Here is a 25695-nt window from a genome sequence, read left to right as displayed (position 1 = left end):
ACTTGGAAACTCAGGTGCACGAGGGAAAACGTTTTATACGATGCTAGTGCGTGACCTATAAATTGCATTAATTTTTATATAATACTCGCAATTATTAAAGTTGATTTGAAAAATTATATAACTTGGAGCTTGTAAGATCATAATTAATTTTAAAATATCATTTTATATGGAACTCGAAATTTTTTGACAAATTTTTGCGCATCATCTCATTTGGATCTTGAAATATCATAACTGAGTTCCGAATCATTTCGTTTAAGGTTTGAAAGAACATAATTGCTTTGTGAGCATCATCTCATTTGAATCTTAAAATACCATAATTAAGTTATGAGAATAATCTCCCGTGAAGCTTAAGAAAATTGATATAAGATTCAAATTATATTAATTTATTTAATATTTCAATGGGTAAAGTAATAAAAAATCAAAGTTGAATCCAAATTATATTTTAAAAATATGTACAAAATATTTTATTTTATGGTCAAATTAAAATTGAAGAAATAATTTATTTTGTTAGTAAGTGACAGCAGTACCTGGAGCTAAACAAGGCAACTGTTCCATTAATTTTGGCCGTTATACTCTAACTAACGGAGTTAGTTGAATATAGCCGTTAGAAGGGAGCTATGAGCTGTGCTACTGAATTCTGCTGGGCTACTGAAAGCAGTTACATAAAAGGAGTTAGATTATCTTTTCTTTTCACTTTTGTAACACGAGAGGTTGGTGAGAGATATAGAACAGGAAAGGAAAAACACAAGTGAGATTGAGTTTTCAAGAAGGAATTTTCTTGGGGAGTGATTTTTGATCTCTGTAACTTTGGGTGTTTCTTTTGTTTCTGGGATTTCTCCATCACATAATAAACGATTCTGATTAACCCTCCGTGGACGTAGATTCATTTTGAATCGAACCACGTAAATCCTCCGAGTCTTTTAGTTTCGTTTTTTACATTGTTGCTTGGATTTGTTCTTGGCAAATTCTCAGCCGAAGTTTATTTGTTTTCATATATTTAATAACAACTATTTATTTTTAAAAATTAAATTAAGTAATTTTCCATTTATCAAATAAATTTGATTAAATTAAATTGACAGAGCAATTAAGATTGTACTAATCCTAATCATTCCACTAATTAAATGTGAATTTTTAGTTTGGAGAATAATAGCATCATTTTATATACGTTTTATTTTGGTGAAATCTCATAAAAAATCAATGTGGAATGAAATGATCGTTTAGATAAATAAGAATGAATAAATATGAAAATGTTTGGAGAATTAATTAAGATAAATAAAAATACTAATTCATCAAATGTAATGATCCGAAAAGCATGATTTTCTTTAATGGACTTCTAAATATTTTGTTCATTCGAATATAAATATATAGTGGCTTCTCTCCTTTCAAGAAAAAAAAAACAAAAACAAAATCAAAACGAAAGAATATATTATGAATCTCAACTTATATAATGATCCATAGATATCAGAACAACAGTAATAAAATTGGATCAAATAACGAAAAAAATAACAATAAACATAATAGTCGATGAATACCATGTAAATCACAATATTTGATGGAAATACATTTTGTCCATGAACTTTGATGATTCCATTTTAAATTAAGGTCCAGATAGGCCCCTGTAATATAGGTCCCTATAGCGTATTGCTCATCATATTTACTGTGTGCAAATAGGTCCCCAAAGTCTGAAAAATCATACATTTAAACCCCTCTGACCAAACGCCGTCAGTCAAAGTCAGTGATTTAAAAAAAAAATTGAATTGTGGGGCCCACCTGCAACTTTTTCTACATATTCCTTTTTTTCTTTTTTTTTTCTGCTTCTTCCTTAGCGGTCATCTTCCTCAGCAGATTTCAACCAAATTTTTTATGCTAAAGCTCCACTCACCAACGACGACGGCATCCGCAAGTCCGCCGCCGTCACCTACAAGACCCACCCTGCTGACACCCTCGCCTCTATCTCCGCCGCTATCTACGGCGGCATCGTCTCCCCTGAGATTAGTGACCCCAATATTGAATCAAGTTTAGATGTAAGAAATACCCTCAGTAGCGCAAAAAAACGTAGAACGCACCAGTGGAAATCAACATGTGTGTACTCAGACTTCCACAACAAAATTATTTCGAGAACCTTGCCCATTTTTCGATTCACCTGGATAGTTGTTTTCAATCTAAGTTAAAGCCGCAACGACTAGAAGATCTCTCCTCGTTGATTGGGTAGTCGAGGGGAGCGAAGTCTCAACGGAGTGATTTTCTGATTGTTGACCCCCCTTTTGAGTATTCTTCCGGTGATCCCAGTAATCTCCTCCCCCAAGAAAGAAGCGGCGTGAACAGTGGAAGAAGCCTCCCGCCTTTACCAGACGGTAGGGGATGGGAAATCCCCAAATTCTTTTCAAGCGGGATTTTCCATAGGTTGTCACTGATTTTGCAACAATTTTTGTAATTAATTTTCCTTGGTGTATGATGTTAGTTGTTTACAAATGGAAATCCAAGTATGGGATGTATACGGTTGAAAGGTAGATTAGATTTCCGGCGAGAGTTTATGAGAAAGAGAGAATGAAGTCTAGAGAAGAAAAAGAAGAAATGAAGGTGGGCCCCATAATTCGAATTAAAAAAAATCACTAATGTTGACGGACGACGTTTGGTCAGAGGGGTTTAAGTGTACGATTTTTTTAACTTTAGGGGCTAATTTGCACACACAGTGTGTGACGCCCCAATTTTCTTTAAAATAATAAAATGCACTTTGAATAAAAATAATAAGTTTTCAATACTTAAATAACTAAAACTCAAATCCAACTGAGAAAAAGTAAATAAACATCATAAACTGAGTCTTTATTCCAATTGAAAATAAAACATTATTTCTTCTTTATCTTGACCATCACTCGCTCCGCCTCTCATCGCCCGAGTCATCTCCTGAAAAAGATATTATTTTGGGGTGAGTACAATAAACTCAGTGGGGTGCATTTATCCATATTATAAGAATCACAACAAAATATAAGTGCAATAAAAACTGTCTGCTCTTTCATATTGCCCGAAAGCAATAACTTTCTGTCTCTTAGCCCGAAGGCTATATAACTTTCTGTCTTATATAGCCCGTAGGCTATAACTTTCTTTCTCATATAACCCGTAGGCTATAACTTTCTGTCTCATATAGCCCGTAGGCTATAACTTTCTATCTCATATAGCCCGTAGGCTATAACTTTCTTTCTCATATAACCCGTAGGTTATAACTTTCTGTCTCATATAGCCCGTAGGCTATAACTTTCTGTCTCATATAGCCCGTAGGCTATAACTTTCTTTCTCATATAACCCGTAGGCTATAACTTTCTATCTCATATAGCCCGTAGGCTATAACTTTCTTTCTCATATAACCCGTAGGTTATAACTTTCTGTCTCATAGCCCGGAGGCTCTGCCTGCTTCTCACACATATAAATTGAGTAAAACGTATAATAAGGATAAATGTTAAATGCAACGTTATAACCCCACCTTAACCTTTCTTGAGTAATTCTTGCAATTAAATAATTAAGTCTCGCGCGCCGTTCCTAAAATGAATTATGAAATCATAATTAAAATATGCTTAAACAATGAATGCACATGAAGATGAATTTGTAAATAACTCTTTGTCTATTATTTTTACTAATCAAAATATATACAATATTTACGATATGTATTTGATAGAATAATAATAATTTCAATTTACTAACATAAATAACCGAGAAAGAATATAATTATTATTATTTAAATAGATAAAATTAGAATACTTAACCATAGATAAAAAATTAAGAACACATATATACATAGGCAGAACGCAAGTTAGAAACAAATATTATTATACAGATTTCAATAATATATATATATATATATATATATATATAATGATTCATCAATCTTATAAATCTTAAGTAAAATCATCTAATTAGCTAACGTATATATGTACACGTATATAATACATATTGGAACATAAACTGCATTGAAAACACTTTTAAGCAAACACATGTCATCCCCTTATAAACTCAATATATATATATATATATATATATATATATATATCTTCTCAAAAGAAAAGAAGTCTCTGCACATCAATCCTATATATATGCATACCTATATTCATACGGAGGATGATGCTCTTGACTTTTGATTGTTTAGGGGTTCCTGCTCTGGAGCTCCTGCATATTTCTTGACTCTTTTTTCCTCTCACGATGTTTTTTCCCTCTGGGTCCTCGCCGTTTTAGTTTCGTAGCCCGTTAGTTTGCGTCTGTTGTGCCTTCAACGGGTTTTCTCTGTTATTTTCGTTTTTCTTTTTCTTAATAAAATTTCAATTCAGCAGCAGCATACCTATATATGAGTAACTACAACTTTATAAAAAAAACAAATGAAAAGGTGGGCCATAAGTTAAAATAATAAAAGAGAATGACACACCCACATACGTAACCTTATATACATCAAACTACATTCATATTATATAAATATTAAAGAAGATAGGAAAAGAAAAGGACAATTGTTGCACACTCACAGTTGTCAAGAAGGTGAGAGGGAGTAAGTAGAGAGGATTTCCAGAGAAGACGGAAATTGGTGTGCAGTGAAGGTGAAGAATGGTTCAATTTATACACGAATTTTAGAAGTTAAATATGGTAGGAGGAATCAATTGTTATCAATCTTTCCATGATTCAAGCTTGTCAGAAAGGAATAATGAAGTAGGGTAAATCTGAATGGTCAAACACAAGCTTGCACCTGCAATAGTAGAAAGAGGGAAATTTTCGGAGAGATTCTTAAATCTTCAGTTGGGCTTTACTAATAGGTAGCTATTTGGGCTTGATCTAAAGAAATAGGTAGTATCTTATATATAAAAGAGGAAAACCCTTAAAAATATAATCATACAAATAATGATAGATAAAGTAGACCATGCTTGAATTTATTATAATTAAATGCTCATGCTCATGCAATAACTAGGCGCGACTTATAAGACTTAAAAATTTAATTAACGGAAAAATGATTTAAGGAAAAAATAAATAAATTTATTTGTAGTTGAAAATTTTGGGTCACTACACAGTGAGTATGGGGAGCAATATTCTATAGGGGTCTATACAACAGGGGCCTATCTGCACCTTAACCCTTCCATTTTTTTTTATCAAAATTTTTCACTTTATTCAATTTTTCCACCGTTTTTCAATTCCGACGATTTAATTTTGATGTGGCAGTGATGTAGTTCACCAACTATAGAGGCTAAATCTATAGTTGAAAATGACGTAAGCACGTTTGAATCGATTGAGAACTAACAACCTGTGAACACAGGAACACGTAAGAGCCCTAGGTTGAGCACCGGAAGGGGGTGTCAACCATAGAGCCTCTGACGCTCAAGTTAGTAACAGAATAGCGAAGCAAACTGCTAAATAAGATGAAATAAGAGAGAAAGACATGTCGAAATGAATGGTTATTTCAAGATGTCAGATGCGTTCGGAGGGTAGAAACGGTAATGGCGGATTGTGATAATGTAAGGTTGGAGGCGGAGATAGCTATTTCCTACTTGTGAGAGCAATGGGTCCGGTGGCGGAAGTATAGAGAATTTGAGAGATAGAGAGTATGAGAGATTCGCAAGTCGAATTTCGTTTCCCTTGTAACCTAGTCGATCTGTCTATATAAAGGATGGCCAACCGCTAGGGTTTTACAAGCTGACTTTATCTGTCCACGCTTTCCACTTCCAAGTTGTTGTGATTTGGACGAGATTATTCAGATTTTACCTTCTGACTATGTCAGCTTGGCGGATCGGATCCAGACGCCTCTTAGGGTTGACGGTTAGATCTTTTGACTTCGTCAACTAAGCTGATAGTAACATTTTGGACTGAACGTGAAGTATCTAGCCTGGTTATCAATTCAAGTTGATCTTTAGCTTGTCGGTCTAAATGGGCCAATCTGCTTGACTGATTGGGCATTTAAGGTCGTGCCAGTTTGGCGGGCTAGCTTGACGGGCTCAGGCTAAGTGCGAATTATCTAGCCTGACTGTTAGACATGATGGATTTGAAATGAATATCCAACCTGGGTCCGGTCCAGGTTGGTCTTAAAATGAAATATCCAACCTTAACGTTAGACAAGTTGGACTTGAAATGAAATATCCAACCTAGGTCGGTCCAGGTTGGTCTTGAGATAAATCCAACATGGCTTATCGAGATGAGAGAACAAGTTTTCTTAAGTGATTATGCCAACTTTGTTGTCGATCCAAGTTGATCCGAAGCTTGTCGGACTAGACGGACCAGGTTGCTTGACTCATAGGGCCTACTTGAAATGCTAATTGAGCTTGGGCCAAGTCAACGAAATTTGTCTACTACGCTAACACACACAACAATTTTTGTCTTTCGATAACTTAAACGTAGCTCTAGTTTTGGTTCGAAACTACGTCGTTTTGTACATATTTATGATTTAATTCCTAGAATTGAAATCAAAATCCTAAATAATCATTTTATTATTCCTTTTCGTCATGTTCTGCAACCAGAGAAACCTTTTCTTTCTTCTTCTTCTTTCTTCTCCTTAGGTTCAAATTCAGATTGAGAGGGCGAGCGTGGCCTACCTGGCCGCCTTATACTATTCACATCAGAGCGAGCCTGGACCACATATGTTGTCTCCACCGATGGAGTAAGCAAAGCGGAGAGATTCAACAAGGGATGCATGAGGAGGTTGGCATTGGAGATCGTAAGGGCGGCGTTCGTAACAAGAGCGAATGCGAGAAAAAGTCGGCGGAAAGAAGAAAAGAAATGGAGGTGGTGGCAGCTGTTGATGAGCTTCGAGATAACATGGCCGTCGGATGGCCAACTAATTTAAGGGGGAAAAATATACTTAAGGATTTAAGGACTGTTAGATTATTTGTAATTTTAGGGTTTAAGAATATTAATTAAAATATATTGATTTACATCAATGTCACGTATAAAATTAAATTAACATCAATGTTGTTCCAATTTTACGGCCACCGAAGATAAAATTAGTGAAAAAATTAAATAAATCTGATTTTTTTTATGAAAAATAAAATTTATAAAATTTATGAGCGAAGTTCGACCAAATTTTATCGTTTTATATGTATTTATTTAATCATAAATAAATTGAAGACATACTATTTTTTAAGACTATATTATATAATGATAATAAACCAATTAGTAGGAAGGGAGTACAAATAAAATTTTGAAACTTCTACAATGAATGTGAAGCTTACTTGTAGATATTTGGGTTAATTGCATCAAAATACCTTACCTTTTCCCAAAATTTGTTTTTTTGACAAACTTTTTAATTGTAGCAAAAATTTTAGCTACGTTTCAATTTATTGCAATGTCCGTCCCGCGTATATTTTCGGCCAAATCCATGCTGAGGTGGACCTCCGTAAAGCTTAGGTGGCATATCGTGCCGGGTAATGAAACATTGTTGTCTCAAATCCATTGCAATAAATTGAAACGTAACTAAAATAAATTGGCCGGAAATGAATGGATTTGGCCGAAAATATACGCGGGACGGACATTGCAATAAATTGAAACGTAGCTAAATTTTTTGCTACAATTAAAAAGATTGTCAAAAAATCAAATTTTGGGAAAAAATCAGGTATTTTGATGCAATTAACCCTAGATATTTTATACTCCCCCCTCCATTTGTATAGCCAAACCTCTTTAAAAAAGTTTTTAAGGAAGTGTCTAATCTGAAAAGATCCCTTTTTTATATAGCAAATACTAGTATTATTATAAAAAATCAATTAATTTAATATTCCAAAAGCTAACGCTTAACCGCCGATCCGAACGGATTCTCGCCTCCTTCCATGCTTATCTGATTGCAAATTCTTTTTCTTTTTTATTTTATTTTCCGTATTAATTTAATTCCCCTTTTTCCGCGAACCCATTCAGAATTTTATCCAAATTGAATTTGAATTTGCCGAAACAGAGAAGCCAAATCGAACTTCAATTCAGAGCTGTTTTTGCGTTGGATTTGATTTCCGCGTTGTTTTGTTTTTGTTTTTTTATGGCTGCGAGCGCTAATCCTTCAGCTGGGGGGCATAGCAACGTCAGTAACGGTGCCAATACCGGTAATAGTAATGGCGGCGGATCGGAGAAGGCGAACGGCGGCGGGGGAGCGTCGGCGACGGAGAATTCAGCGGTCGAGCCGATCCAAGGAGGGCTCCGCCATAATCCTGGAATATCACTTGATTGGACGACCGAGGAACAGTCGATGCTCGAAGATTTGCTGGCAAAGTTAGCTTCTGGTTTTCTTCATTTTACCTATTTCGTTTTATGAATTGCGCGTATGAGATGCTGTAATTGCTTCCGAATTGCTCAAATACGTGCTGTGTGTTTTGGGTGCGTGGTTTTTGGTTGTTGAATTATTGTTTGCATTATGGTAGGAATTATTTGAATTCTTGTTTTTTTTTCGAAACCTTATTTGAATTCTTGTTGGTTTAGTATAGTTTCCGGTCTGAGAATGTGGATTGTTGGCATGGTTGTTCAGTACAGTAGTTTTTGTATACTTATACTTTTTTCTAGCATGTTTCGTCGGTTGAGAAATCATGGTTGTTCTGATATTTTCGATTCATTTTTAAGTAAGTCTCGAGGCCATAGACTCCCTTACTTACACATAAAATGTAGTTGCTAGACTGTTATTTTCACTAATACTTGTTAATGCGTGAATGTTTTATCACATAGCCCCATATTGAGTTGTTTCTCTTGCAGAGTAATTTTCTTAACTGGGTTGTATTGCCGAAGACCTTTTAGAAACTATTGCTAGAAACCCATTTGAATTTTATTTCCTTGAGATTAACAAGGCATGCTTTCAGGTTTCAGATTGTACTGAAGTTGAAACTATGAATAATGTGTAGAAATATAACTGCAAATTTTATTATATTGTTTCCTGTCGACCTTATACATACTGAATGTTCCTTTGTTCTTTAATACTTCTATGATAATTGACCTACTTATTGCCATTCTTTACAGAATTGAAGCCATATCTTGACCTGCATTGCAATTATGTTTACCTTTTTTAACATAAGTGAAGACATATCTTGACCTGCATTATTCTTTTACCTTTTGCAGATATGCCTCACAAAAAGCTGTTGCCCGTTATGCTATAATTGCTCAAGCTTTAAAAGATAAGACAGTACGGGATGTTGCATTACGTTGCAGATGGATGAGTGTGAGATATTATTTCCTTCAATTTTCCATTTTAATGTTTTAATTATGGTGTTTTGCTACTAAAGTTTCTAGGATAAGACTTTCAGAAACAAGTTTATAGGATAAGGAATGCAGGACAGTGAAATTCCATCTACTTCTAAATGCCAATATAAATGTAAAAATTCATGGCTTGGCTTGAAATACAATGATTGAAACTCTACTATCTGATGGCAATTGTGTTGTTAAGCTAAAAACTTTTTTACTCTTGATCTGGAGATAACAGATGGGGGCATGGGGAGAATCAAGGACAGGAAACATTGATTAAAATTTGCAACTAGATTTTTTTTTCTGATAAGGATAACATGTAAAATTTGGTTAGGCAATGACCATAATGTTTTCCTGCCACAGAAACTAATATATTTCTGATATACAGAAGTTCTAGATTTTCATATAAGTAATTGCCATTTCTTTCCTTCCCTACTTGGTTTAACTTCTGAGCTGTTCACTGCATAAGTTCTTCTGAAAGAACACAGTATGTCCCATATAAATATGAGCTCTGCCTTCTTGTAACATTGATTAATTGTTCTGTAATATCAATATACTTTAATGTTCTACAGTTGTTTTAAGATGATCTTGCTTCTCTTGAAGATATCAAATTGCACAGTTATTAGATGGTGATGCTGTATTTTTCCTAAAGTTTCGGGACAATGCCTACTAGAGGTTACATGGTTGAGTTTAGAACCCAGGGAAACAATAACCAGTTGTAGTTATGGATATATACGATGGTGACTGTTCTACTCAAAGCTCCCATTTATTGATGAAAATTATTGAGTGTACTGGAAGAAGGAATTATAAAATGAAACTCAAATTAACATGGTTCTAGAATCTCCTTCAATTTTTCATTTTTGCATAATATGCGATGATGGTGAACAGAAAGAAGTAATGTTGAACAAAGAAGAGGCAACTTTTATAGATCTGAATATCTGATTTATGTTACTGGCATTGCTGCTAATCCTGGCTATCCTGAATGTGAATGGTTTTCTGTTCTGCAGAAAAAGGAGAACGGCAAGAGAAGGAAAGATGATAATAGTTCATCAAGGAAAAATAAAGACAAAAAGGTACCTGGGGCAATTCATGTTATGATCTTCCAAACTGAGGGGACTTCCTTACCTGCATTGTAATGTTGACATAATCGGCTTGTAATGGATATTAATCTATAAAATTATCTATAAATCTGTTGAGCTGATATAACTAATATTCTCGCTCCATTATCTCTATATTTTGGCATTTTCAGGAAAAAGTTTCAGATCCATTGCCAAAATCATCTCAAGTAGCAAACCGCACCAATGGCCCTGCCTATGCTCAGTCAATGATGTCAGTGGACAGCGATGACGGAATCCCATTCAATGGTCAGTATTACAGTATATTCCCTTATGTTTCACTTACTCACCTAGAAAGAAAAGAAAGCTTTAAATATGGATTCACTTGAAAATTGTTTCTCACTTGAGTGTTGATTTACCTAGTGTACAACTAGATGCTCCAGCCAGGTATAGCTGATGTGTGTTCCGTAGCAAGATCATATGCATTTGAATTTTTGTTTCTTCTGAGCAGAAAGTTGATTATTAATCTTAGATCACATATGCAATTAACCATAGTAACCAGGTATTGAATTTAGCTTTTCCTATTCCACGACTCAAAAGATATCTGCCATGCTATAACAGTATCCAAACCTTGTAAAGAGAAGATAATTTGCTACTATGAAAACCATCACTGCATTTTTTCTTGCTTGTAGACCATGTGGAAAACATGCTTGCATAATCTTTGATACTAATTTGGCTTTTGATTCAACTGTCACATAATCTTTAAAGCACTTCAATTTCTTGCAATTCGATATATGCTAAACTAAATCATATATGATTTTGGCATTTGTAATATGAAAATATGGCATCCCAATTACTGTAGATTAATGAGTATATATATATATATATATTTTAAAATTTCTGGATTTAGTGCCATGCATTAAATTGGAAGCTTGTTACTAATTTACTAACGTTGCCAAAATTCAAAAAGATATGGTTACATAAAAAATGACTAAAGGATAAAAATATTTTCAATTAGCCCCAAGTTAAATCAAGTATAATTTCAAAATCTTTTATAGTGAGATTTGTTTTCTTGCCATTTGTCCTGATGGATGCCAATCTCCAATATTGTATGAGCTGCTATATGATGCATCTAGGTTCAATGAAATTTGCTGTATTTTTTTTTTACGAAGGTTGATGCTAGTAGTTCTTGCTGACATTGATTTTCTTTCTGAACATTTACATATCTACAAATTATTTGAACTTGTGAATTTCAGCTATCGGTGGTGCTGCTGGACAGCTTCTTGAGCATAATGCTCAGGCCCTGGATCAAATTTCTACCAACTTTTCTGCTTGCAAGGTACTTTTGGCTTCAGTACCTTCAGTATTGAACTAGCTTTTTTCCATAGAATAATGATTGATATAATAAGCATTCATTTTCCACCAGTTGTTGATGGATATCAAATATTAGTTGAATGAATGAGATTGTTTACTTTGCTTGGTTTTGCATGACCATCTTTGGTCCTGTGTTGATTTTTAGCCTTTCTAATTTGAAGTATATGGATTATGATTTTGACTACTTTATCATTGTATCCACGACTTTGCTTGCTGTCTCAAATAGAGGTTTTGAAAATATGCTTTAGTGATGACATGTCACAAAGCTACTCCCTAGAATGATAATGACGATATCATGTTTACTTATCTTTTGTGCAGATTCATGAGAACATCAGTCTCTTTTGCCAAGCTCGAGCTAATATCATTTCAATCTTAAATGAGTACGTTTCCACTACTCATTTTATGTTTTGATATAGCTGTACACTCCATTTGAAGCATGATTTAATTTCCATGTTGCTATTTGCTGCATCAACAGGTTTTGTGCCTTTTTGTTATTGTGTGTGTTGTTGCCCAAGACTGCAGACAGCTCAGCTTCACCTAATCTAATTCATCTGTTCCTTTTATGCTTTCTTTTATTTCTGAACTGCAAACAGTTTTACCTTTTATAAGTAAGTATATGAACACTTGTGTAACAAGCATAACTTTGGTGTAATTGTTTTCCCTAAATCTCTCCAGAAGTTATGCTTGTTACATTTGAAGTATATGAACACTTGTGTAACAAGCATAACTTTGGTCAAACTTTTTGACCTGATTTTGGTTTTAGTCATGACTGAAAAAACATTTTAATAATGATCTCAGCTTTGATTTGTATCAAAATAAACATGCTCACAGCTTTCCAACGACTGTAAGAACACTGCAGCATAATTTTGTTTCCATGCTCGCTGAAAATCTGGAGGAAACAAACTGTTCGATCTTGAACAGATCATGCAATGGCATTTTTTCAGCCATTATAAAATTTTGGGCGTGTTTATTTTTCTACAAATAATAAAGTGAGGTCACTATTGAAATGTAGTACAAAATTGTGCCTAAAACCAAAACTGTGTCGAAGTTGGTGAATTCTTTGGTATTTAACCTAAAATGAAATACAGATGTAAAAATATATTCAGACCAGATCTCAGAACTTCTTAAATGCTACTCCCTTGTCCTTCAAGCACAAAGAGCTTAAAGGTTTGGGTTTGAATTTCTTTTTGTCAAATGTTTGTATGAACTTTTTTTATCTGCAAGATTATTAGGAGGCATTTACTTTTCATGATTTATATGATTTGTGAGTGTGTATTTTTATCCTCATAACTAGGATTTTTCCAATCCTATAAAATTAGCTTATATGATAGAAATTATCAAGTGCCTTGGGATATAGTATTAAAGTTCCAATCCATCTAAGTAAACTATTGATTACTTAGCCTATGCTATTTTTATCTATAATCCTCAAATGTAATCTTATAACAGCTTCCTAATTGATTGTAGAAACGAAGTGCTCATTTTCAAGAAATAGAAAATGCGGGATAAGGGAAAAGTAATGTGACTTCTTACTTATCCCCATTTGCTTATTCACTGTATTCCGTTGTTTGGAAAGTTCAGTGGCCATTTTGATGTTGTCATGTCAAAATTTATTGATCTTTACATCTCTTGCCGTGTTGGTATATAAATGATCTCATCAGATAAATGGTCAGTGCTATTTCTCAACTTCAAGGCTAACCCACTTTTCCGTTATGCTATGCTCTTAGTATCTCCATAGCAAATTATTGAGTTCAAGGCTACTCAGATTCATTTCCATCTTAAAATCTCATTCACTACATTTTTGGTCAAACCTTAATATTAAGTTGCTGCATTCCGTAGATTAAGAATGCATCATTAGACAACACATCCATTTATAGAAGTTGCTGTAGATTCAGAATTATGTCTCCATTTACTGATAGCCCCTCCTTCTGCGTAACCCAGACAATCTAATGAATCTGAAAGGTGTTTTGTGCAGCTTGGGTGATATGCCAGAGTTAATGAAGCAGATGCCTCCTCTTCCAGTCAAGCTGAACGACGAGCTGGCCAACTCCATTCTCCCTCGGACACCCCTACCTAAGAAATCTTGATTCGCTCACACCACCTGAAGATAGCGACTCTGAGTTGCTGCTAAAAAACAGGACTCCATAACACGATCAGGTTTGCAGCCAGTCAGCTCTAGTTTAAATGGAAACTTTGTCAAAGATTCAGCTACTCGGAGCTCTCGTCTTGCATCTCAAGGGCACCAGTTTCCTGTGTTGTTGTTTCTTGGTTGAAATTTCTCTCTGCTTTTGCTTCAGTTGCTTGATTTAGTTATGGAAGATATGTCAGGCGTAATATAGAACTCTAATTCTTAGTCTTGTAAATAACTGTGGGCAAGAAAGATTCATCAAGTTTATTTGATGGGCGTTTTACTTTTAATTCGGTATACGTCGCGTGTGTTGGTGTAATATCTATCGTCTATTTGAATAATAATGATAATTTCACTACTGCTCAAATGTATATGCTAATGCAGTGACGGAGGTAGAATTTTGAATGAGATTTCTCACTTAATCTCGATTATTGTCAATTTTGTAGTATAGCAAAATTCAACTAGTAAAAGCCACAGTGATAAAAAATGATGTGTAAAAATATATAGAAAAAACTTGCATAAGATGATTCTGAGTACAAACTATTCTCTCAAAATCAATATATACTTTCTTCAAGCGGATTCAAATAATGTAACTTTAGTATAATAATAATAAAAAACAATATAAGATAATCAAATAAAAAAACAATATTAGTATGTTAATTAATAAAAGATAATCAAATAAAAATCGTTACGAGTATGCCAACTACTATCAATCAATATACTCCATATATCTTGATTGATTAGTGGACATGATTAGTTTTTACATATAATATAAGATGCTTGCTTGCCTTTTCCACGGAAAAATTTAGCACTAAATGCCAACATTTGGGAAGAAATTGTGATTTATATTGTTCTTAAAGGCTTATTTGGATATTGAGTATTGGTTATATTCGAATCGAACCGAAACTTGTCGGTTATCAGGTAACCAATACCCGGTATTTAGCTAAATGGTGCAGTTATGGGTATTGAAAGTTTTTGGTTATCGGGTATACCCGATTAACCGATTTAATTACAACTTTACGTGAAAAGTAATGTATCAATTTTAAAATTAATAATTAAATAAACTTATAAATAATCAAATATGATAGAACAATTAATAATAAGTTATTAAACTCTATTAAAGTATTAACTCAACTCAATGAAATCATTAACTTGTTCATGGCATCATCGCACGAAGAATAGTGAAGGTGAATTGATTAAATAAGTTTTTTTTATCATAGAAAAAACATTCAAATTAAAACTGGTACCGGAGGTACCACAAGTCAGTTACAAAGAGCAAAAGAAATCTCATTTGAGCACCAATTCGAAAAAGAAGACTCCCATGCAACAATGCCAAAAGTATAATTCCAATTCCACATTCTAGCTTTGATTCCCATCGCAACGTTTTTGATCTTCCACACCTTACCTTCAAATCTGCTTCATTCCTACGACTCCACAAAATCCACATAGTGCATATCCAAAGGGCCTTCAAGAACATTTGGCATTTCTTCCCTTTCCCCATGTGAGAGAACGAAATAAGATGCTCACCAATACCTTACAGATGGGCCGAGTAGAAGCCACTCCAACTCTCTAAATCATCCCATACCGCAGCAGCCTTTGGACAGCGTAGAAAGAGGTGATTAAATAAGTTCTACTAAATGACTACTCTCTAACATAGTTAAATTTTTTTAATGGTATTTAAATTATCTGTTTAACCGATAATCGAATATCATTTAGGTTCGAGTACGAATAATATAAATGCTAAATTTTTTGGTACGGATACCCAAATTTTGGGTACGATTCATCACTCCTACTTAAAGGTATATATGTAGATGGTGCAAATTTTTATCTATAAATAATTAAATATAAGATTCAAACTTCAACGCTTCTCTTCCCCACATGGAGTATTAAAAAAGAAGTTGCGACTCAAATTACATTTTTTTTTGCCAGCAATCATATTACATTAATTAAATTGTGGAAATAGTGATTACACTGTATAAATACGTAGAAGAAGGAAACAGAATATCTATTTTTAAATGGTAATACCATTCTTAACCTCGTATCTCTGTGTCTCAAATCATCTCCATATTTTTTATTATTGAAACTGGAAAATTATAATCTGCAACTCTCTCTCTCTCCATAGAAAATTATACTGTAGTAATAAAAATCTGAAACTCACGTATGAGTGTATCAGTTAAAAAGGTGTTCTCTACACAGTGTGAGGTGGCGCTATTCCAACTTCAACTGTACAAACCCAAAAACCCTTGCTCATCCCCTCCTCTTCTCCCTCTCTCAGCTAAGCTGCTTTCACTCTCACTTGTAACGCCCACGCCCAAAATCACTGCAGATTACCCTTTTATCATCTAAATTCTCCATACAAATCTTCAATTTCTGCCGGAAAAATCTTTTCTATTTTCTCCAGAATTTTCCCCTGTTTTTGGGGGAGGGAGTGGAAGAGATGGCGGAGGTGGCGCGGCAGCTCACGCCCGAAGAAGAGAAGCAAGCCGTTAGAGACATTGCTGTGGCCGCCGAAGCCCAGACCAAAGTCGGCGACACTTTCTATTTAATCACTCAGAGGTAAATTTTCTAATTTTTTTGGGGGGCGGAGATGCAGTAGATCTGTACTGAGAGAAGGCGTGTATGTTTGGCCTTATTTTTTGGTGATTTTTGGTTTTATTGGTAATCTGAGAGGGATAGGGTTTGGCTGCCTGGTTGCTTCGTTGGTGACTGTAGTTCTTTTAATTTTCGGGTTCTGTTCAAATTATTTGGCTTTTGTTTGAATTTCTCTTAGGGCTAATTGTGATTGCTTGTGGAGTGGCTGAAATGCAGAATATGATGTGTCATTAGTTTCAGAGTCGGAATGTATATATCTAATTCTATTTGTTTTGAATTAGCCCTTTGTGTTTTGGAGTGTCGAGTATGGCTGGATTTAGGAACTAAAGAAATGAACTTGGTTTTTGCTTTGTTTTTGACAAAACATTCTATTTGCACTTCATTTAGCCCTGTTTCGTAAACTGAGATCTTAGTGCTGTAAGGTCTGTGATGTATTGTGCTGCGAATGATATAAATCTCTAACTACTGATTGAATCAAATGAAATATATGTGTTTGTTTTACCATATAGATGAAAGATTTGATCCATGGTAAGGTAAACGAAGGAGATGAATGCTAGTAATAACACTGCTATGAGGAACAATCACTATCTGAAAGGTGTATATGCATGAATTTTGTTTGGAGTACGTTGATTAAACCTAAACAGATAGTGTTGTCCGCAGGTTTTTGAGTGTTAACAAAAGTGTGAACTCATGTGTTAGTCCCAGAAGAATTTGGAACTTGGATTGGTTATTTCCACTCGGTTATTTTTGCCTTATCTTTCTCATTATTGATGTTCCCTAAATGTACTATTTTATGATGCTTTATTTAGATCCACTTATTTTGAATTTCAGCTTAAAACTGAACCTTTTCCATTCTCCTTCTCTGTCATCATATCATGGTTACCTCCAGATGGTGGCAAGACTGGCTTGAGTATGTAAACCAAACTAGCATTGTTAATGATGGATCTTCCTCCGAGCATCAGGGAGCAGTCAGCTCGAGTGCATTGAAGAAACCATCTTGCATTGACAATTCTGATTTAATAGATGAAGCAGTATCTGAGGATTCTGCTATGGGCATTGAACTTCATGACACCTTAGTGGAAGGAACCGATTATATACTGCTTCCAAAAGAAGTCTGGAACAAACTGCATACATTGTGAGTGAGAAGCTAGTTCTCTCATTCATCTACCATGTCTTTATTTTGTGTTCATAACATTATTCATTTTATTCTTATTTTGTAAAAATCTAATGTTAAATTTTCCATGATTCATGTATCAAAAGAGATACTTAGCTTCATATCATTCTCTAGGATATATTAGTTCTGGCTAGAACTTGTTTATGGAACAATAAATATATAACTGGCTGTTGAAAGAAATTCATGAATGCTACTATCTTATCTTCCAAACTGATGGATATATACATGTGTGTTCCAATGCTTAACAGCAAAGCACTAATTAACTATATTGGGTTATTGTAGCAAGTTATATTTACTTCCAATTTTGTTTATGCAAAGAAGATCAGAAAATGAATTAAAGAAGTATTAACATGGATTGCTTAATAGGTATGGAGGTGGTCCTGTCTTGGCCCGTAAAGTAATCAACACTGGTCTTTCTCAAACAGAATTGTCAGTAGAAGTTTATCCACTACGTCTCGAGTTACATTTGATGCCGAAAGGTGATCGTTCGTCCATAAGAATAAGTAAAAAGGTACCACAAATGTGTTCCTCCTCCTTCAAGGGAAAAATATAATTCCCACCTTGAACTCATATTCACGAGTATCTTTTTTCTGTCAGGAAACAATTGGAGAACTTCACCGAAAAGCTTGTGAAATTTTTGATCTTACACCGAAGCAAGTAAATAGTTTTCCTATACATTACATTCCTGATATGTTTGTATTGATTTTGCCTTTTAACATTAATTCTTAAATGGAGCTCTGTAATCTCTCAGGTGTCTATTTGGGATTACTTCAGTCACCAAAAGCATGCATTGATGAATGACATGGAAAAGACACTTGATGATGCAAACATTCAAATGGATCAGGATGTAGGTGATTATATGTTCTGCCAGTATAATTTGTTTTCAAGACTATAGCCCCTCCTGAAATGAGTTTGTGCTGGTGTTCCTTTGGACCATAGATGAACTGTCTGTGCGTGTATTTTATATTTGAACTCACAACCTTAATCCAGAAATTTCCGTTTTTCCTATTTACTTGGAGTTGCTTTGAAATTGTTCATTTTTTACTTATATTGTTAGGTATGCTATCTGTATCTTCCCTTATGATTTGATCTTGCCTCTTGGTATGGGTGGTATGATTATATTGCATAGTCTAATTCGGTGTTTTATTTCTTACTTCTATCCCGCATATAGGAAATACTTTTCACCTGCTTGGATAATAATCTTACTGAAGCACTTGGTTAAGAACAGGCCAAGGTAGTGCTTGACATGCCATAGCTGACTAGCTAAGGAACTTTGATAACGTCCTTTTTTCTGCATTTAGAGATTATGGAATATAGGCTTTTGTTTATTTTCACTATCTGAAGATTGTTGAATTCTTTGTTTATTTATTGAACAATTGCTAATTAGAAAGCTTTAATTGCCTAATGTATAAATTCTTGGCATAGGATGGCAGTTTGTGCTTCATATGCTCCTAACGAATTGCTAAGTTTAAAATTGCGTTATGCAACACGTGTTCTCAAATTGATCTGTTTGTAGGAATTTAATCTTCAGCTTTAACTACTTTGACTTTGGTTACTCTTATTCTTTTCTCCTAGTGCCTCCTATTAACTTTGGCCCATGGTAACATTTTAGTGGTGCTCCGAGTTTTATGTATAAACACACTATTAAGTCATCTATAGCCAATTTTATTGTCTTATTTCTTGCTTCTACGTATTTCCAGAATTCTTTGAATTCCCATTCCCTTTTAATGCTACTTCTGCTCATGCTTGTTGAGTGCTTTGCGGACTCCTTTTCTCTCAAATTTCTCCAGTTTTAGAACCTTTGTGGATTTGTGCATACTACACACTTGCCAGTTATTAGATATTTTTCTATAATTTGGTTACTTTGCCTAGATGGTGGTGTTCTTTATATTTATAACATGATGGTGGATGAGATTCTGATGTTCCTTGCAATGGATGAAGCAGATCTTGGTAGAAGTAATCAACATTAAAACAGAGGGTGGATTGAGTTCCCACCAAGAGAATGGATCAATGAACAATGGAAGCCTGACTGCTGCTACTTCACATTCAAGTATTGCAACTTCTGGAGGTTTATCTGCAAGCAAGTATTCATCACGAAATGGCAATTCAGAATCCCACTTTCAAAACCTAAATACGGATAAGGCATATGGAACAAGCGGTGTCAGTACAAGAGGTGCTACTTGTGGTCTCACTGGACTGTTGAATCTTGGGAACACTTGTTTTATGAACAGTGCTATACAATGCCTAGTTCATACACCAGAATTTGCTCGGTATTTTCGTGAAGATTACCATCAAGAAATAAATAGACAGAATCCTCTGGGCATGGTTGTAAGTTTCAAAACTTCACAAAATATTCTTGTTTCTTAATTTAATTTTGTACTGTACAAGAATATGAGGGACAGACAGGTGGTTGGGTTTGTTACAATTTCACAATTGATTCTTCTGTTGATTATCCATTATGGCCTTTTTGTTCTATGAAGTTATATGTGACTCATATTAATTTCAAATGAATGACTTGATTGTTTATCTGTGATGGAACAAATCTTGTTATTTATTTCTTTATTTTATTTATTATATATTTATATTTTTTAAATCATGAAACCCGATTAACTTTGGACCTCTTCATGGGGATTGCATTTAAATGAGCTTCTGATTGTTAGTGCTGGAGGATAAAGAATAATCACCCGTCAGACTTCTATATGAATATCGTTATTGATTTTGAGGGTAATCTTTTTACTGACTTTAAATGTGCCATTTAGGGGGAGCTTGCTTTAGCATTTGGAGATCTTCTTAGAAAGTTGTGGGCACCAGGACGAGCTCCAGTTGCCCCCAGGCCATTTAAGGCAAAGCTAGCTCGCTTTGCTCCGCAGTTCAGTGGATGCAGTCAACATGACTCACAGGTTTGGCGCCTTTTAATAGCTCTCTCTTTTTTTTTTTTTTTTTTTACCTTTTTATAGCTCTCTTCAATTAATGGTACTATTGATTGAAGAAAGTAAATTATGTGTTCCCTTCTGTATAGGAACTACTTGCATTTCTCTTAGATGGGCTTCATGAAGATCTGAATCGTGTAAAACACAAGCCATATATAAAATCTAGAGATGCGGATGATCGGCCTGATGAAGAAGTCGCGGATGAATATTGGGCAAATCATATTGCTCGTAATGATTCAATTATTGTGGATGTGTGTCAAGTAAGTAGGTCAACCAATATTATAAGGATTCAGTTGCTGAACTTTTTGTTTTTTATAGTTTATTTTTGCTCAGCTTTTCAATCAAACAATAAGTAATTGGATTCCTCAACGAGTGGGGGAATAAATCCATTGTGATCTTTTTAACCTTTTGATTAGGCTATACTGGTATAGATCAAGATTGCATTTAATATATTGAAATTGATGTGCTTATTTTGGTTTCTTATGTAAGCACAAATAAGGAGTTGCTAGTTCAGAAATTTCATACTCACAAATTACTGCTACTCCCTCCATGCAAACTCACCCCTGAGAACCCCTCACCAAGAAAGAAAATACATTTTGTACCAGAGAAATTGAAACACAAAGTTCAGTGGTTCTTCTATGTTGGAATCTAGTTGTCAATGTCATCGTCTTTATATTACAATTCAAAAGATGCTGATATATTACTACTAGCCTACCATATCAGCATAATCTGACAGCATCCCTCTTCACAGTAGCACGAGTCTATTGCTTGATTACACTTGTATCTTTGCTTGCTCCTTGGCATTGTCTGATTTTAAAATCAAGTTAATAACTAAGTTCACTGTATGATATTCTAACTTTGGTTTTGCTTCCAATCTTGTTTCCCAAAACATAGTACTGCATTCATGCTTAGTTTTTATTTGTTATTAAGGGGGGAATCTTTGGTTTCTATCTTTGTTGTATTACCTCAGCCATTTTGTTAAAGTTGGGATAATTTGTTTTGCAGGGTCAATACAAATCAACTCTTGTATGTCCTGTATGCAATAAAGTTTCAGTGACATTCGACCCATTCATGTATCTGTCCTTGCCTCTTCAGTCTACTGCCACTCGTAGTATGACGGTAACTGTTTTTACATGTGATGGAAGTGCATTGCCAGCAGCCTACACATTAACTGTGCCAAAGCACGGGCGTTGCAGGGATTTGATCCAAGCACTCAGTAATGCTTGTTCTTTGCAATTCAATGAGAAACTTCTGCTTGCAGAGGTTGGTAAAGTAAATTATATGGTGGCATCACAGAATGTATGTGCATGTATTGGTAACTGATATATTTATTTGCTGTCATAGATAAGAGGCCACTTGATCTACCGATTCTTGGAAGATCCAATGATATTATTATCTACCATAAAAGAAGATGACCACCTTACCGCTTACAAGATTCCAAAAGTCTTGAAGAAAACAAAGTTCCTACAACTGATACACCGTCGGGAAGAACAGTATGTGCACTTAATTAAGATTCTTGAAATGAGGATACTTTTTCCTTTAGTTAAAGTATTTTGTTCAATAACTATTTCTTTCTATTCAAAGTAATGTTGCCTTCTTTATTTGCTATTTCATTTAATTTAAAACCCTGCCTCCTTCCTTTTTTGTGCTTGCTGACAGGGGTACTGGAAATGCTCAGAGCCCTGTTGGGTGGAAGCCTTATGGAACTCCTCTTGTTTCACCAATATCTTGTGATGATACTATAACTAGAAGTGATATACAGCAGATAGTTCATACTATGCTCTCACCCATGTTAAGGACAAAAAGTACAGGTGCTATGACCACGAGCAATGCTTCAGTTGTGGCTTCAAATGAATCTCATACAAATTCTAGTATAGCTGATCCAACCAAAGGAGATGGTAGCAGTTCTAAACCAATGCTGTCAGAGAAGCTTCCACTGCAGCTGGTTGATGAAAATAATGCTTGCATTGACTTAACCGTTGGTGACGATAAGGTGGTTAAGTTATCATTATCCTCCATGTCCATTCTTGTGTTTGTTGATTGGTCCCAGAAGCTTCTGGCAAGTTATGATACCAACCACATAGAAAATCTTCCAGAAGTTTGTAAGCATGTGCATGTAAGCAAGAAAGCTCGTAACGAACCTCTCTCATTGTACACTTGCTTGGAAGCTTTTCTACGCGAGGAGCCTTTGGTGCCCGAGGACATGTGGTGAGCCGTTTTCCTCTTATCTGTTGCTCTGTGCCATAGGCCCACAACTATATTATGAATATACTCATGAGAATAATGTCTTTGATATGTTTGTGGGCATAACGTTTCGGTAATATTGTATCTAACTTGCTTATGTGTTCATGATGAAGGTACTGTCCTCAGTGCAAGGAGAGGCGCCAGGCAAGCAAGAAACTGGACCTTTGGAGGCTTCCTGAAGTTCTTGTTATTCACTTGAAAAGATTCTCCTACAGTAGGTCAATGAAGCACAAGCTCGACACATTTGTAAATTTTCCCATTCATGACTTCGATTTGACAAATTATGTTGCAAACAAGAACAACACACGGCGCCAGATATATGAACTCTACGCCCTGACAAATCATTATGGCGGCATGGGTAGCGGACATTACACGGCGCACATTAAGGTTTGCCATGTCCTTTATACTTTTGCATTTCATTTTCTTTTTTCGTTAGTTCCATGTTTCATGGATTGTTTAATTTTCATATATCCATGAAAGCTCAAAATCATGAACTGATTTTGATGGGAGATCTAATTGAATACCACAAGGCGGTAACTTTTCTAAGTTGCACTCATTTCATTTTGCAGCTTCTGGATGAAAACAGGTGGTACAACTTTGATGATAGCCACATATCGCCAATCAATGAAGAAGATGTGAAGTCAGCTGCTGCTTATGTCCTATTCTATAAAAGGGTGAACAATGATAGATCTTCTGCTAGTAATGGTGTCTACTCTACTATTAACAGCCAAAACATTAACTCCAACAGTTAGCTAGTTTTACTCGGCACCATTTTGTCTGTAAATTAACTGTTACATTCCTGTTTAAATACTTAGAGAATTCATAGAGCCTATAGGAAAATTAAGAGCTTACAGTTAGCAAAGGCAAGAGAAGTTATATCGGATGAGATTTTGAGTCGGAAAATGAAGTATTGTTGTGACATAGATGTGTAATTTGCCGGTCTGCTATATACCTTTTGGACCGCAAACAATACTTGTAGTGCTAGCATGTCTTGTTTATAATGTTTGTAAAATCTGACTTCCGATTTCTGCAAATTCTGTTGTCGAGTCTATTTTGCCTCAATTCAAGCTGTCAGGTTACTGATGAGATTCTCTTGAAAACCACTGCCAAGGAACTGTCTCAATTGTTGCAATGCTGGGAGGTTATGGTAAGTGAGTATTGTCTGATGTTAAGTGTTGCTGCTTTCTTCAACTGTTTAATTGATGGCATCTACCTGGTGGTGGTGGTTGATCTTATTTGAATTAGTGCAAATACGGTTGTTCAGTGTATTGGCCGGCTGTCGATGGTGTGGTCCGAGGTGAGGCCGATAGGCTCCCGGACAACAACAGCAGAATTCCGAAAAATCGAACCAAGCACATTTTGGTTGAAACTGTGCCATTTGTTCGGTTTGGTTCAATTAAATTTTAGTAGAATTTTTGAAATTTGATTTTTGGTCGGTTTTGGTTTTTCTCCCAATTAGACTCAAAAATCGAATTGGACAATTTGATTATTTTTTGGCTTGACAGAACCGGTCGAATTAGCTAGATACTCATCCCTACCGGGCATCGTGTTTTGAGAAAAGATTGCTCATTTTGTGTCCTATTTTACACCTCACTTTGTCATCATTATGTAGTTGATTAACGCAAAGGGAAGTAGGGAACCATGTTCCTATAATTATTTGTGGTAATATACAATACTACACAACTCTCTCAACCTATATTCACACTATACCCACTTTTTTCAAACAATTCACCTCATATCCATTTCAATATTTAATTATTTCTCTTGGTACTTGCATATTCCTTCACCATTTCCTATCTCTTACTTCGTAACATGTGCCTGACAAAGTGAAATTTCACAGATTAATGCGCATAGTTCGCCTTAAAAAAGAATACATAATGCGCATAGTTTATTTTAATTGAATGCGCATACTCTATTTAAAGCCAAAGTGTTATTTGGCAGAATGTTTCGAAATAAATAATGAAAATGTAATAAAAAGAACTACAATTGTTGATGTTAAATAACTAAAAATAATTAATATAAATGAATGAAAAAAGCTATGCCTGTTGATAATAATAATAATAATAATAATAATAATAATAATAATAATAATAATAATAATAATAATAATAATAAGTTCCATAAGAAGAAGATTAATTTGGCAAAATCAAAAGAATGAATAAAAGTGAAAGAAAAAGGAAAAAAATAAAAATAAAAATATAATCATATATTGCACAATTAAATGCAAAATGCGCATCTCAATTTTGCGCATTAAACTATGCGCATCTCAATTAAAGTGAATACAATGTAAATTAAAAAGAATACAATGTAATTAATACTATTGGAAAGAATGTATTAAACATTTTGCGCATTAAACTATGCGCATCATAGGAATTTCAAATTATTCATAGGTTTCTTGCGATTTTTTTCCTTTTATTTATTTATTGTTTTTCTACTATGCGCATAATTAGGTTGTGCGCATATATGCGCAATTATTTTAAAAACATTAAAATATAAACAATTATTTAACTATGCGCATCTCAATTTTAAACTCCAATTATTAAAACAATGCGCATTCAAATTTGCAAATAATGCGGAAATAAAAAAATTACACCGCATAGTAATAAGTCAACTATGCGCACAAATATTAACTCTGCGCATATTAATTGCGCAGAGTTTTGACTATGCGCAAACCATAACAGAATCTACTCAGTACACGAAAATCCACACTGCAAATCACACTCCCAATCATTATGCACAGCTTTTTTCAGCATAAGAAATATTAAAATAATATTATGGGTATGGGGTAAATCATTTTTAAAAAGTGGGTATATGAAAAATGTAGTTTGCAAAAGGTGGGTATTTTAGATTTCCTCCCTAATTATTTCATAGACCTAGTGTTGAGCTTAAAATATCAGCTTTGGCCAGCTTAGAACTATGGGATCTTATATATTCACTTCTCGTGTGTTTTTTTAAACAATTTTTTTTAGGAAGCCTATGTTGCCTCTCCCCGTTTGCGTTTCTTGTTTTTAAACGATCGAATTTGATCTTGTA

At 34.7% G+C, this 25695-nt stretch overlaps 3 protein-coding genes across 4 annotated transcripts in view; 2 read left to right on the top strand and 1 right to left on the bottom strand.

The window, feature by feature from the left end:
* LOC130992114 (nucleolar complex-associated protein 2) overlaps positions 1-25695 on the bottom strand; it is an 884658-nt gene that overhangs the window by 564318 nt on the left and 294645 nt on the right. The window lies entirely within an intron of this gene.
* LOC130992167 (uncharacterized) lies at positions 7634-14012 on the top strand. The gene is made up of 7 exons (XM_057916708.1): positions 7634-8211; positions 9046-9145; positions 10176-10241; positions 10418-10532; positions 11480-11562; positions 11916-11977; positions 13570-14012. Exons 1-7 carry the CDS (start codon positions 7982-7984, stop codon positions 13679-13681), a joined length of 768 nt encoding a protein of 255 aa, XP_057772691.1. The 5' UTR covers positions 7634-7981; the 3' UTR covers positions 13682-14012.
* Positions 15745-23724, top strand: LOC130992107 (ubiquitin carboxyl-terminal hydrolase 5). Of its 2 annotated transcripts, none has more exons than XM_057916607.1 (13): positions 15745-16278; positions 17204-17449; positions 17855-17999; positions 18086-18145; positions 18240-18335; positions 19433-19816; positions 20248-20388; positions 20508-20678; positions 21424-21681; positions 21763-21911; positions 22078-22626; positions 22776-23049; positions 23232-23724. In XM_057916607.1, exons 1-13 carry the CDS (start codon positions 16160-16162, stop codon positions 23412-23414), a joined length of 2775 nt encoding a protein of 924 aa, XP_057772590.1. In that variant the 5' UTR covers positions 15745-16159; the 3' UTR covers positions 23415-23724. The 2 variants fall into 2 exon arrangements, with proteins under 2 accessions (XP_057772590.1, XP_057772589.1); XM_057916606.1 differs by having other exon boundaries at positions 15799-16278; positions 19430-19816.

This window comes from Salvia miltiorrhiza, chromosome 7 (genome assembly GCF_028751815.1).
Source record: "Salvia miltiorrhiza cultivar Shanhuang (shh) chromosome 7, IMPLAD_Smil_shh, whole genome shotgun sequence".
Taxonomy (NCBI): Eukaryota; Viridiplantae; Streptophyta; class Magnoliopsida; order Lamiales; family Lamiaceae; genus Salvia; species Salvia miltiorrhiza.
The sequence above is the reverse complement of the archived record's forward strand: the minus strand, read 5'-3'. Positions and strand labels throughout refer to the sequence as shown.

Coding starts and splice junctions, on each gene's coding strand:
- LOC130992167 (XM_057916708.1), top strand. CDS start 7,982: ATGGCTGCGAGCGCTAATCCTTCAGCTGGGGGGCATAGCAACGTCAGT. Junction 9,146..10,175: donor TACGTTGCAGATGGATGAGT/GTGAGATATTAT, acceptor TCTGTTCTGCAG/AAAAAGGAGAACGGCAAGAG. Junction 10,242..10,417: donor GGAAAAATAAAGACAAAAAG/GTACCTGGGGCA, acceptor TGGCATTTTCAG/GAAAAAGTTTCAGATCCATT.
- LOC130992107 (XM_057916606.1), top strand. CDS start 16,160: ATGGCGGAGGTGGCGCGGCAGCTCACGCCCGAAGAAGAGAAGCAAGCC. Junction 18,146..18,239: donor TTGATCTTACACCGAAGCAA/GTAAATAGTTTT, acceptor GTAATCTCTCAG/GTGTCTATTTGGGATTACTT. Junction 18,336..19,429: donor ACATTCAAATGGATCAGGAT/GTAGGTGATTAT, acceptor CAATGGATGAAG/CAGATCTTGGTAGAAGTAAT.